Source organism: Electrophorus electricus, chromosome 2 (genome assembly GCF_041902795.1).
Source record: "Electrophorus electricus isolate QZ-2024a chromosome 2, ASM4190279v1, whole genome shotgun sequence".
NCBI lineage: Eukaryota > Metazoa > Chordata > Actinopteri > Gymnotiformes > Gymnotidae > Electrophorus > Electrophorus electricus.
The window spans coordinates 18,476,539-18,491,283 of record NC_137498.1 but is presented as its reverse complement, the minus strand read 5'-3'; the positions used below and the strand labels follow the sequence as shown (position 1 = coordinate 18,491,283).

Here is a 14,745-nt window from a genome sequence, read left to right as displayed (position 1 = left end):
ATAAATGACCCATCATCAATCATGTAATTGGCGCTTTAGTATACACATATTTTTATTCAAATATAATCTCTTCCCACAAACATTGCCACACGTATGCATACATCGTTTACAGTTCGGAAATACAGCAACGCATTTACAGTAGCAACACTGAGCAGCTAAAGATCTGATGACCAAGCAGGACTTCACAGAGCCCATCACAGAGCGGCCTTGGTTGGAACTTCTTTCCTGAGATTAGACTCGTTCATTACACACACTGACTAGCGTCGACATTCACAGACCCGCACAGTTCGCTACCTTTGGTCAAACACTCGATCAAGCTTGTTCAGCATGTCGTTGAACGACCCAACTGTAGTTCTGGACCGAGTTTGGAATCAGCGAGTTCAGAGCATGTATGTCCCAGAAGACAAAAGTGAACTCGAATCAACATCTGTGAAACCGTGTACATATACCCATCCGGTATATGTTGGGGAGGGGCGTGTGGCCTCAGTTGGTAAGCACATTGCGCTATCGATCATTCAAAGTCACAGGTGACCTGAGCCTAAATTAGCATTACCGAAAATCTCAGACCGTCTCTTGTTTACAGGCAGGAGGCAAAAGCAGGTGCGTTTCCTGTTGGCAGAAATGTCACATGGCGAAGGATAAATATTTCAAGGAAAAGGGAGAGGTTCGTTCTAATACTGGAACCATGTCTTATGAAATATGTCTTTAATCGCAGAGGTTTTGTAGAGCTTGCATCTTTGATAAAAAAACCAAAACAAAACAAAACAAAAAAACAGCAGGAGCTATCAGGAGCCAGAGGCCCTGGGAGCCTCCAGTGATGCAAATTGAAATAACTAGCAAATGAAAATGAGTTAAGCCGGATCTCCAAAATTACAAGTTCAGTAAGACACAATAACAGTAAGAGACTTGGTTTGTTAGAAATAAAGAAGAAAAAGAAAAAAATCCCACCCTCTGCCTGGTCCGTGTACTTTTTGGTATATTAAGCGGACGGTTACATAATTTATGGCTTTTGTCATGTCTTACTCCAAATGTGCATCGGAGTTGACTCCATTTTCAGCACAAAATTTCCTAACTCTACTTCAGGAAAACCTATTTCTTTCCCTAAAATTCTTCAACATAGTCGAAGATATTGCTCTAGAAAATAGTCCTCTTCTCGTCTAAAATGATTTTGAAGTATGGGTCCACAGCCATCCTGCAAACTAGCTATCATCTCTGCTAACAGTAAGAGTGAATTGCCTTGATGATGGCTTTTTGAACAAAAATATACAATCTAAAAAATATATACCCTTTTTGTATTCATTATACCCTTTTTGTATTCATTATTCATTATGACTTTGTTTTGCAAAAAAAAAATGTAATTCACTTTTTGTATATTTGTGACAATAATGAAAATTAACTTGTTTTTCTTTTTTCATGTTCGATTTTGAAATGATAATCAAATAACTGTTTTTCATTTTTTATTTATATTTTTGAAATGAAAATAGAATGACCAAAAAGTACATGGACCTTGTCTTCTCACCTTAATATTCTTATTGGAGTATTCTGAGTGGAGAAATAGGTCATTTTAATAAATGTTTGAATTTAAAAAATAAAAATAAGAAAAACCACGACAGGCATCTACTCTGGACAACTAAACAGTTTTCTAGATTAATCTGTCTGCCTGAAGTAATCCACAGTATTTAACAGCTATTCTCATTTGAATTAGTGATAAACTGAGATAACAGACAACAAAATGTTTCATTTTAAATGTAGTGTAAATTACTGAAAAATGAAAGTGAAAAGAGCAAATGTTTCCCCCTCTGCATGCCATTAAATGCTGTTTGTCCATAGAGGGCTTTTATTTTGATTACTTTTCGATACTTGAATATCAAAACGGTCAGCCAGCAGTTTCAGATCTGAAGATTTTGATGGTGTGACTGAACTCAATGCACTGGATGATGTTCTATATAATATTTCCAGAAATTCTTCTGTGCCAGCCAGCGTACACACGTGCTGACTGTCGGGGCCTCTGCTACAAGTACATGCCGTTAATGAGGTAGTCTGACTCCTCTGTTGTGAGGGGCTGGGCTTTCTTAATGCGGCGATGCACGACACGCATCCTGCAGGCCACCATGAGCAACAGCAGAGCACTAATAATCACCCCCAGGATCAGGGGCACGATCGCACCTACACACACACACACCCACACCCACACACATACACACCCACCCACACACACACACAACATATATATCCTTGGTCATTATTCAGCTTTAAACTAACCTTAGCCTCTTTAGGTCCAGACCCTCATTCCTCTTATTAGTTTCAATATAGTTACTGAATAATTCCCAGTAGCTGCTGAATGCAATGCCTTAAATGCCATAAATGTTAATGTAAATATTAAGATTAATAACAGTAAAAAGCTGTAAGGTTAACCTGAGTATTGCACAGACCTGATTCAGGTGGCGGCTGTCCCCCTGCTACCACGTGAGCTTTAGTAATTGGCTGAGCATTGCGGTAATCTGACACAGCTTCCTCATGTTTGGCTTCTGAGCTGGGTAACTTGGCATCTATAGTTGCACAAACATTTCAACCAACAGTTAGTGGTAGTGGCTAGTGTAAGACAAATATATTAAACCCTTACTGATATTTAGATTGTCACACAAATTATGCTTATATTTGAAACACTGTCTAACAACAGAGCCCCTGTTAAAACACCCATATTCTTAGCATGAAATGTGTGCAGGACTTATTGCACAGTAATTACATATTGTCATGGTTAGGAATCTATGTAAAATATTAAATACATCTGAAAATATGGAAGATAATTAACATATTCTGTGCAGGTAGATATGATAATACCTGTAACTGTCTCTCTGGTAGGGGTCGGTGCTGCAGTTGCTTGCTGAACCCGTGGAGCTGAAAGGTATTTAAAACTTCATGAGGGAGAAGCTCCGTCATAAATTAATGAGAAAAAAGGGAATTTCCTAATATTTTCTGGTGTGGCACCTCCTTTCACACACACTCACCAGGTTTCTGGATGCACTCGTTCACACAGTCTCCCTGCTGCAGAAAGTTGTTGTGGTTGCCTTTGCAGCCACCATAGAGGAAGTGCTTGCACTCTCCAGCTGCGGGGTCATAATACCAGCGAGGGAAGGCACCTTTACACGGACCGACCACTGGGGGCGCTGTGCAGGGATCTTGGAGAGAGGGGAATTGGTAGAGAGAGAGAGAGAGTTGGTATGTGTGTGTGTTTAAATGGGTTAGACTGAGAGAAAGGCCAGGGAAAAACTGAAGGGAAAATGGAATGGAAGAGAAAGGGAGCCCTCAAAGTCAAGCTGCCAGTCTTTGCTGTGTGGCAGCTTTCGGCTCTGCAGAAGATCAGGTAACAGGAGACACAGAAGCTTTGTTTTTCTCTGAAAGAGACAGAGAGAGGGAGAGCGAGAGAAAGACAGACTGGGAGCAGGGAGGAGGGTGAACTCGAAAATCTAACAGCTAATCTCTTGTGATTAAAACATTGACATTCTGTCTGCCCAAAGAATTCTCCCAGTGCACCATTAGCTGACAGTGCATGAGTCATCGTAATGTGTTTTGTAGCCATATGCTCAATCCTAATGCTGGCTGAACTATAGAGGAGAATCTCTGCAGTTATGTCTGTGTTTGTGTATACCCTTTGGCAAACTGCCACGACAATACAACTTTTAATTGTGAACTTGTCCATGTGTCCATGATCTGGTTTGAATGTTGTGTGGATAGACTGGTTGTTCTATAGACTGCAGGGTTGGTATATTCAGTATTCTTTCCTAGCTGCCTGCTGAGATATAAGATCACCTTTGTTATTATAGGTTACTGTAAACTTATTATTGATCTTATGGGCCTGAAGAAACAAGGATGCTACCATCTTGTTAATCTTCTCTTTGAACTTGAATTGAACAATACATAAGATCACCTTACTCTAAGTGTATCTACTGACACTCAGTTACTGAATCAAAGCAGTAAATGTGAGCAGTCTTGGGTTCTTTTGTGAAAATACAGGGGGAGGTTTTGAAACATTTTAAATTAGGGGGTTGAGTTGGTAGGTATTAACAACCCACAGTTTAGATCTATGTCTGGGTTAATTTAAATAACTATTAAAGATGCACTTCATAACATTAACTTTGATGTCCAGTGTAATTTGTGTTAAACAGAGAGTGTTTACCACTGCTAAACTGGAGCTTACAAAAACAAAAAATGAAATCTTAAGGCACACATAATGGGCAGGGCTAAACAAGGTAAGTAAGGTTAACACTGTTACCTTGGCTTGCTAGTCCTGCTTTAGGGTTAGTATCGTTACTCACTGTACACTTTCCATGAGCATACCACTGTTACTCACAGGAGGCCTGCTGTGACGTAAGCGTTGCTACTCTGGCTGACCTTAATGTTACTTAAAGGTACCACTGTTACGGATCGCAGAACTGTTCTGAGGCAAGCGCTGTTACCTTGGCTGACTGCAGGCTGGTTTTGCTCACTGGGCTCCTCGGAAATCTCACCATGGTGAGGCTCAGCCGGGATCATGGCTCGCCCGTCCGCCTCTCGCGCTGGGGCGTTCTGAGAGGGAGCGTTGTTTGCGTGAGTTACGACCTTACGCCCTCCGTCAACTACCAAATGGAGAAATGCACATGAACAAAATCCTGTTCAGCTCACCTGCTTTCAGCCATATTTGAAAATCCTGTCATCATTAGAAACATAGCTTCACACTTCACACCAAAAAAACACTATTCCAAGTCCCGCAGGCAGAGTGAGTGCAGCTTTATGATGACGTTGACAGTTATAATCCATATAATTAACCCAATACTCTACTTGGTGAGATGCTAAAAGTAGCCCGGAAACCTGGTCAGGCTGAGTTTTAAGGCAAAAGCTAGCAAATGATCTGAAAGGCTGAAAGTGGCCTCTGCCCACAGCACGAGGCCACGGTGCTGTGGCTCAGCTACACGCACAGTGCTGGCAGAAGTCCTCGTCAGAGCGGTCAGGGCACTGCTGTTTGCCATCACACGCGTAACTAATGTCAATGCAGCAGCCGTCATCGCACATGAACTGGTAGCGGGAGCAATGGCGAGTGCATACTGCAGGGAAACACAGATGCGCGCATACTTAGGGTTAGAATGTACACGCATGCTCAAGAATATATGCACCTAAAGCATTTCATATAAAGACTTACATACAGAGATGGGTGGACAGAGATAGAGAAAGAGAGATATGTAGGTACAGAAAGAAAGAGAAAGAAATACAGAACACAGAAAGAAAGAGAAGGAAAGATGAAGTCATGAAACAGACAGTGGGAGTTTTGGAGGGAGGCTTTTGAACCTTCTGCATGGTGTGCAGGTGCCAGCACAGTGACAGTGACGTTGTCTGAGCTCCTCTGCCCGATGGTGTCAGTGACGGTCATCCGGAAGGTGTAGAGGCCCTCTCTCAGTCCGCCCAGCTTCAGCAGGCCCGGGTGAGTCACCTGAGCGGGCAGCAAAGGGGCCTTAGCTGGACCGACCACACATTACGTCCAATAATACCACACACGCTGAGACCTTCGTCCTGAGATTCACCTCCTCCAAGTATGAGAGCCGCACACTGCTCAAAGCAGTCTCAACCTCGGAGGAAGTGAATGCAACACTGTGGGGCTCCGTTCATCACCAGAGATGGTACTCTGTGCCAGGGTTCACATGTCACAGGATGCAAGTTTGAGTGAGGTCGCATTGTAGTTATTGTAGCATTTGGCTGAGATGTAATAGATATGCAGTTAGATGACCTCAGTGTGAAACGATAAGACATGCTACGAAGAAACCAGTTCAGTCTGTGCATAGCTTTTACTGGCAAGAAATCTGATCAATGGATATATTATCTGATGCAAGACTATTCTTATTATTGCAAATGATCTATATCCTAAAACTGATGTATATGAGCATTTAAATATACTTTCATTTAAATATTTTATAATGCAATGACTATCACTGTTAATCTAGCTACAATGTATTGCTACAATGTAACAAATCCTAATTTATTGTATGGGCCACTAGAAATTACATTAAGACTCACTAGTAAAGAGCTCTTAAACTAACCTAAAATGACATATTTTGTAGCATTTACTAATTGGCTGAAAGTTCCAAACCAGAAACATAATTTTAAAAGCGATAGTTGGGGAATGTTAAAACAATACATGGCGAGCGTGTATTAACTGAAGGATACACTCTGTATGAACCGTGAACAATGCAGGTTCAACAAGACCTTTATTTTTCTGCTTAGCAGGTGAAAAGGAGCATAGCTGCGTGCGTGTGCGTGCACACACACACACACACACACACACTCACTCTCACCCCCCCCCCCCCCCCAAATTATACCAGCCTTGTCTAACCATGTGCAATATTGCAGTGTCAGTCATGGCTGATTGACTCTCTGCGTGCATATGACCCCCAGTGTGTATTCACTAATTCACCTTATCAGTTATTTCTATACCAGCCTTGAATATCACTATATATATATATATATATATATATATATATATATATATATATATATATATATATATATATATATATATATATATATATATATATATATATATATATATATATATATATATAATATATATATATATATATATATATATATATATATATATATATATATATATATATATATATATATATATATATATATATATATATATATATATATATATATATTAATATATATATATATATATATATATATATATATATATATATATATATATATATATATATATATATATATATATATATATATATATATATATATAAACACACACACACGCGCACACTTTAATCATGGTGCATTCATCATGCTGGTATAATGGGTATAATGAACCTTTATCTTGATTTAGGGAAGAATCAGTGTGACATAGCTACGTCCTCCATCATGTAGCTCGCACCACATGATCTTTAAAATAACTTCCTTGATAAATCCGGAATGAAGTGTCTATTTGTGTGTTAGTTAAACTGTGTAAGAACAACTCAAAAAAAGTTGAAGCCAGACTTTTACCATAATCCATTTCATCCATAAAGTCACTGATGAGCATTTACCTTCATGCTGACAGAGGGATCTCCTTTAACGATCGCCCATTCGTACCGCGTGACGCCGTGGTCGTCAATACTGTCTCTGCCGTCCAGGATGGCCCAGTCCGTTGGAAGCTGGACCACCACGTCGAGTCCTGCATCGCTTCGTGGGGGTTCGTCCAGTTCTGACGAAGACCAAACATGAGCGCATAATTCCTCAGCAGTACTCACCTCCAAAAAAGGAATTCACTTTCATTTCAACCAAACAAACATCAGCTTTATCTGGTATGTACCACCAGTCCAAATACTCTCTGCCAGGTTCACATCCTAAATACTCTATAGGTTATTTCCTACTTGCTAAGACCACTACCTCTGGTTTATAATGTTGATAACCAACCTAGAACACTTCACAAAATGTATGTTTTGTTTTATCCGATCACAATACTAATGATTATGTGTTTTTAATTCACAGAACTTGGTAATTTATTTGAAACCAGAATATTAGGATGTACTCTCTCTCACATCAAAACGTAATTGTATCAAAAGCTGCTTTATAAGGCTTGAAAACAAGAATTGTTCTGTAATGATTAACACCAGACCAAACACCACGTCAGCTGCTGCAGAAGTGTAGGGTGCAGCGTAGACAGGCTTTGTAGCCTAACATGTACACCTAAACAATGCCATCTGCATTAGATTTCAGATTAAACAAAATTTAGACCTATGGAAAAAAATGAAAACAAACAATTATAATAACTGTTATCAATGGAATCTGTCTCTCAGTAGAGAATTTCAAGCAGCTTTTTAATAAGGGTATTGTGGCCTACAAGTACAAAGGCCTACCTTGCATAGAGGAGTCGCCTTGTCCATTTGCTTCATCTAAAGGCCTTCTAACACCACTACTTTGCTTGTTTAAAACACCGCTGCCGACTGCGGTTGTCCGGTGATGCTCTCGAGATACGGTGCCATTGCGTACCCCTCGGCTGTAGGTGCTGAATCCTTGCTGGAAGGAGAACTCGCAGACATTTTCGCCTCTGTACGTACAGTTGAACAGGTAGCAGCGGAGGCTGTCGTCCGCCTGCTTCAGGTCCTCCTGCATCACGACCACGGTACAATGCGGCTCGGCGCAGCACGCGTGAAGGCAGTCCCTCCAGCTATACACGCGGCTCGGGGCCGACAGAAAGGTGGCCCCCTGCTCTATTGAAGCCATCGCCCGTATGATGCGTTCCTCTACCGCCTCAAAATCGCCCAAACACGCATCCGCCCCGAGTTCCTCTTCTTTTGAGTAGGTTTGATCCTGCTGAAGCTGTTTACGGAATTCTTCCAGTAACTCCTCCACACCAGATATTTTTGATTTTAAATCCGAAATTTGAGAGGATCGGGAAAGGCATGTCCTCAGGATGCAGAAGAGGATAAAGCACATCAGTGGTCGGTGCTGATGCAACGCGGGAAAAAACATATTTGCATTCGATATTGTTATTCTTCTGTTTCACTTTGCGATAAAGGAAGCAGTCGCCTTTGATACCGCTGTAAAGGAACAGATCGGCATGATCTTAAAATAATCAAATTTACCGTTTCCGACTGTAACGAAATCACAGGTGAGCGGCTTTGTCTTCGGTGGAGCTGGGAGCCTGCGATGGTGACATGGTGGTACTGCAGCAGGCAGCAGCACAGAGACGGGAAGTCAGACGGCGCTAAGGCAAGCGTGTACGACGTCAGGATCTTCGCAACACGACGATGCTCTTGCCTTATTTCATCCATCTTTTCTAAAATCACACTCGTCAAGTAATCTCCAATTCTTAAAAAAAAAAAAAACTAAATTCTTTAAAAAATAATTTACATTTTGATTAAACGTGACACTGACCCAAATATTTTATTAATAATGGCTGAGTTCTACACAAAGCGAAATATTCCCCTTTTACCCTAAATTGTCCGAGTAGAAAGTCTGCTGTATGTGTGAGGTCCTAACACCCTAAGTCTCTCCCCCCTCCGCCCCCCGCCCCCCGCCCCCCGAACCATTAGCCACGACATACCACTAGATGTCAGCATCATGACTTGCACGTCAAGTTTCTCACAATAAGGAAAGTTATTCGCTTAGCTCTTTTTCATCTCAAAGATGCCTTTTCACAATCTATAGACATTCGATTTAATTTATTGTGCAATCTCAACGTACACTGATGCATATTTATTTCATGAGCGGTTAACACCATAACTTAATAATAAAGTTGCCTTCCGTGCGCTACGTTTGCAGTACGTAGTCTGTAATCGCGAGAGAACTGGAAACAAACTTGTAAGAAAGCTTTCACCTTCAGATAAAGGCGCTCCCTAAATGGCAGTCACCAGCCTGTCAGTGGCTTAGGCTCCGCCTGTTTTGCATAAGTGGTGTGTAGAAGATAATAGTGGCAGTAGGGCAGGGTCCACGGGCAATGGGAACAATACGTAAACGTTTGTTTTCGTTTTTGTACGGTCGTTCGACTAGAAGTCTTTGGTCCTTAACGTCGAGTATCGTCGAGATTTCGAAAGAAGATGGCCTCCCTTTCAACTGCTTCTCAAGGAGTTTTTTGATCTGCAAGCCTACATTCTGTGTTAACTTTGGGAACTATGTGAGCTCGCCGAGGAAACGCAAGGCTGTGTTGAAATGCCTGGAAACACCTCTATGCTCGGAGACTAGATCGCTACTTGTGTCCAAGTCTTCACTTGAGTCGTGACGAGCCTTTGGTTGACAACAGCAGTGCGCTCTGATATTTAACCACGCTTTATTTCAGTTAAAACATGTTTTCTTCAAGCGCGAATATTTTGCAAATATAATGACAGCATGTAGTAGTTTAAAGGAAGGTGGTCTACCAACGGCGAACAGTATTTCTATGTTATTTCTTTAACATATCGGCGAAGATGAATCCGGATCGGGAGGTGATTTCTCTCTCAGTCCCATCTCTTGAGGAATCCACGGACGCAGAGAGCTGTGGAGGCGCCTTGTGTCACTGCAGGGAAAGTGGTTTAAACAGTAGCTCGGCGATCCCCGCTGCCGGGACGTTTTGGCAGGATCCCGCTGCCGGTAGCAGCGTGACCACCACAGGGGTTATAAGTTGCTCCGGAGACAGCGGCAGCTTGTTGACCACGGGGAAATGTAAGAACCGAAACGTGACCGTGGTTTACGTGATGAACTCGGAGATGAACCAGCCTCAGAGCGCCGAGAGCATGGCTCTGCAGTGTCTGAAGGATGCCTGCGAGATTGTCGGAAGCAAACTAGAAATAGTCCTTTTTGGTAAATTGGACTTTGGCGAAACCTTGGTGCTTGACCAGTTTTACAATGCAGGTAGGTTCACGCGAGTCTCGCTGCCTTTGGAGTTACTTTGGGTCCTTGCTAGTAAAGACGCTTGGTAATGTGGCTCTTTTGCTACAGTAAAGGTACACTTAAGTGCTGTATTACTGAAGTGGGAAAAGCATGATACATTTTTAGTGAAGTGGACTTGCCATATGCTTGGTGATTAAACACCAAAGGTAGCATTTCTTCACAGTGCGCAACATTTGCCCATTTCTTTGCAACTTTATAAAAAAAAAACTAAATTTCCTCTGATAAAAAATCAAACAAACCTGGGCTATACGGGGCTGACTGCACCCATATGCTTCTGGACTGGCCAGAGCTAGGCTTTGCCAGTGTTCCTTATGTAAATAAGTATGTGGGTGGTGTGCAGTGGGTCACCAGTCCACACGTCCTGACATGATGCTGCAGGAGCTGGGCACCCGAGCCTTCCACTTGGTCCTGATCCAGCCTCAGAGACCTCCATCCAGAAGATGGGAGAGATGTCTAATGCTCTTCATGGCTTTAGAAGTGTTATTTAAAAACAAACAACAAACAAACAAACCCAATTAAATCTTGCTTTTTCCTGCAATTTAATTCACTTGAGCACATCAAAGCATCAAAGCCACTCTCCTATCCTCGCTTGTGCCAGCATTAAGTAGAAGCTCCTGACTTCTTTTTAAATAGCATAATTATACGATGCATTCCTATTGATGTCCATTTGTGGAGAAGCAATATTTTCAGGGTCACTGGTGCATGCAAGACGTGCAGTAGAATCACCAGTGTGTGAAGCAGCAGTCAGGAATTCATGCAGGCAACAGGCCAATCAGGAATGAGGACAGTTGGCAGGCAAGTTAGTAGTCCTTCGATCATGGGGAATTTTGGTGTAACAACAATACTCATACAAAAAACGTAGTACGCACCTTTTGTTCCATTGTGTAGGCCTAGACTTTTCTAATTGGCTGTGTCAATGGTACCACATAGAAGTGCTTCTGAAGTCTCCAGGACTTCCTCCAACACAGAGAGGGTTTGGTAAATAGGTGAGGGCTTGCGGGGAGCCGTGTGAACACTAGACCGCCTGGCAGCCGCCTAGAATGAGACTGGAGCCACTGCAGTCCGTGCCAGCGGGATGGGTGTGGGGGATATGGTGTGCACTTGAGAAACTGGTTCAAAAATCGGCAGGAAAAAAAAGAAATCGCATGAAATGACAATTCGACCTTTTGAAAGAGTAAAGGGAGTGTGGCGGTGCCGTTGTGGGTCAGCCCCCTCCCACATGAAAGGTCGGAGAGCGTGTGAGAAATGTCAACCAGTGGCACTATGAGGGAGCGCTCTGCCACTTATTGACTGTTTGGTAGAATGGGAGAGCCAGGGGGAACGGGAAGGCAGGAGGAGCAAAATAGAATAGGGGCGGATGGTAAAAAGCATGTGTGTAGGAGAAGAGTCTCCAAAGGATGTTTCCTCCTGTTTCCTGCTGCCAGGAATTCCATGCTGTTGAGCTGGAAACATCACACCACATCAACAAAATAGCTGAGCTAAAATGATGTCAGTAAGGGCTGTACTGTGTACCATTACACCTAGGGGTGTAATGATACACACACACACACACACACACACTTTCATGCTGTATATAATTTTCATTTATGAGGTTTGATATTTTGCATGTTAAAAAAAGATATTTATTGTACAGAGCTCTAATTGCATACCAATACTAGACACACACACATACAAGACATAGACTAATTTTAATCCTGCTGGATATGCATTGACAGAGTGACTGACATATGAAAGCAAGATTAATCTGGCTCTAGAAACATCTTAATTTGGCTCTGGACACAGGCCTGAAGTTGTTTTAGGTTATTTCAATGATTGCCCAGACATTCTCTGAATTCTCTCCACTCTCTGTTCCTGGCTCCTTTTCCTGCAAGCGTCCGGAACATTCCTATGAGCGGCTGCCTGGGATTCTTTTCATGGGGTTGTGAGGTGGTGGAGTGGTTAAGGGGCAGCAGGGGGGCAAGTCAAGGCACATCAGAAAACACACCGCTGGCAGGATTAGTGCCCCTTCGCACACAGCTGGGTCACTGCCACACAGCTGTGCTCACCATGGCAACGCAGAATGTGAGGCATAATATAACTGCTCTGCTGAGCATAATATCGTATGCGCATTTGCACATGTACAGTTTGAATTAAGCATATGAGACAAATGTGAACTTTGCAAACATTGCTTTGCAGCGAGCATTTAATAAGGGCAATGGCAATACTGAGAAATTGAAGTGTTCTGGCTTTATGGTCGCGAAATATGTCAGTGTGAAAGTATTTGATTTGTATTTGATCTGATTATTCACTATTCTGCTTAAAAGTGCAGATAGGAAATTTACTCCATCCACCATTCCCTGTCAGAGACCAAATTAAGTCATCTTTATGATGTTGTGGAGTGGGCCTCAGAGCCTCTGGAGGCCATGGTATAAAATACGGTAAACAGTGCATTTTCTGATCTAATCCAACAAATTATGAGCTAAATATGAAGCTGTTTGTGAATTGAACATGATATGAGTTCTATTAGAGCAGTTTAAGCACACTACGTCCAAAGATGTTGAAAACGGCCATTGTGTCCAATCAAAACCATGTCTATTTTTAGTTTTCTTTTACATACTTCTCTACTTATGGTTTGAGTTCTTGCACCACTGCAGTATTGCAGTGTCAACTGTGCAAACTAAATGGGCCACTGTATCTTCTGTCTTGTGATGTCACATCACAACTGCCAAAGTTGTTGTAATGTTCCACTGGTAACCCAACAGTAAAATCACATCACATATGGTGACCAGTGAACTTCAAAGCAAGAGATAAAGGATAAGCGAGAGTACAACTGGAGTGGAAATATTTTGGGTCTTGTAACGCTTTCGGTCTCTCTGCTCATTTGAGTGTGCTTGTCCCTCTATGTGGTCGTCTGAGAGAGTACCCAGAGAATTAGAACTAAACAGGAAATGCCTGAGAAGATGATGTAACCAGAAGAAGGATAGTGATGCTCATTTCTGTATGTCTTCATTGTCATGAGTCCGTTTTACTCAGATGGCTGATAGATGGGCAAGCTGACATCTAAGGTGGATTCCATACTGCGTATACCTAAACATAATGATGATATCCTTCCCGTTTCCAACTTTCATCTAACCATCCATCACCTCCTGATCTTTGAGATTTTGTACACATATTTGCATCTAAGGCAACCAGCCATTGTCCTCATTGTTCAACAGTTCTGTGGTAGTGGGAGAAGGAAAGAGTGAATAAGCATCAAAGATCAAAGGCCCTAAACAGAAATGACACTATGCAGGCACACATACATTTGTGCACACCATAAATGCAGGGCCAGAGAATAGGGCATGGCCATGAGAATCTGCAGTGCACTTGTGAGAGGGTGTGCACCGTTGGGTCCACCGGCAGTGTGGGTCTCATCCAGAGCCTTTGCTCACTTGGCCTGGGAACTCAGAACCCGCGTGCAGTGTCATCCACTAATACCTGATATCACTTTCTTGTAGCGTAATTATCCCTTTACTGCTTTCATAGACAGTTAAAACTCTAGCGAGTATGGTCGGGGGGCCCTTGCCGGTATGTACTTGTAAATCACAACCGCAGCACTAATTGTTTATAGACAGCAGTTGTAATTATTGGCCGGAAGTTTGCCCACTTAAATCACACCAGCGAATTAGCCAGCGGATATTAACATCCAGCTGATGTCTGATGTTGGGAGGATGTCGCAGGGAGTTTCTTATACTGGGTGTGCCATACTTAAGCTTACCTAGATGTAAAGGTAGCACATTTACTTTGAAATTTACATTTATTCATGTGGCAGGAGCTTTAATCCAAAGCGACTTACGGCTGAGGCAAAGCACAATAGCAACTAAGCCCCCCTTTCTTTTTCAGTGCTTTTTATCAAAGGCCCTTTTGAAAAGGCAAGATCAAGGGAAAATCAAAGTATTGAGGAGAGAGAAAGGAAGTGAACGACAATGGTGCTGATTTGAGTTGAACCTATCTATGTCCAGTTTGTGACCATGTATGCCACCAGGAAGCAGAGCACCATGGGACATATACACAGCAAAACCAGAACTCGCCCATGCGCCCTGTGAACTAGACTGTCTGGGGACAACGGTTTTGGATCATGGTCAAGTTCTCCCCAGATGGCCCAGTTCACTGGGCGCATGGGCGGGTTCTGGTTTTGCAAGAAGTGGGCACTGTTTCTGCTCCCAGTGCTGGGTTAGTCCTCTCTGCATGCGCCAGAAAGGGAGGAGAGAGGGCGAGATCATATTAGCCAAAACCCAGGAGACCTGCTGAGTTACCCGAGGGTGTACTTGTTTTTTTATGTTAATGTAAAGGGAGAGGACTTCGGTGACCACAAAGGAGAGAGAACGTACC

The 14,745-nt window shown here is 42.4% G+C and overlaps 2 protein-coding genes across 4 annotated transcripts in view; one reads left to right on the top strand and one right to left on the bottom strand.

Annotated features, from left to right (window-relative positions):
• Nucleotides 1-27: 27 nt before the first annotated feature.
• lrp11 (low density lipoprotein receptor-related protein 11) lies at nucleotides 28-8,961 on the bottom strand. 2 transcript variants are annotated; one of them, XM_027029559.3, is made up of 9 exons: nucleotides 7,884-8,959; nucleotides 7,071-7,228; nucleotides 5,323-5,464; nucleotides 4,956-5,081; nucleotides 4,458-4,616; nucleotides 3,009-3,179; nucleotides 2,842-2,898; nucleotides 2,433-2,549; nucleotides 28-2,166 (listed from the first exon to the last, which is right to left on the bottom strand). In XM_027029559.3, exons 1-9 carry the CDS (start codon nucleotides 8,497-8,499, stop codon nucleotides 2,012-2,014), a joined length of 1,701 nt encoding a protein of 566 aa, XP_026885360.2. In that variant the 5' UTR covers nucleotides 8,500-8,959; the 3' UTR covers nucleotides 28-2,011. The 2 variants fall into 2 exon arrangements, with proteins under 2 accessions (XP_026885360.2, XP_026885362.2); XM_027029561.3 differs by lacking the exon at nucleotides 4,956-5,081 and having other exon boundaries at nucleotides 7,884-8,961.
• A 393-nt stretch (nucleotides 8,962-9,354) lies between these two features.
• The window catches only part of map3k5 (mitogen-activated protein kinase kinase kinase 5), a 36,215-nt gene continuing 30,824 nt past the window's right edge, over nucleotides 9,355-14,745 (top strand). For both annotated transcript variants that reach the window (XM_027029545.3, XM_027029544.3), the window contains exon 1: nucleotides 9,355-10,356. In XM_027029545.3, coding sequence (XP_026885346.2) covers nucleotides 9,933-10,356 — 424 coding nt within the window. In that variant the 5' untranslated portion in view covers nucleotides 9,355-9,932. The remainder of the gene's footprint in view (nucleotides 10,357-14,745) is intronic.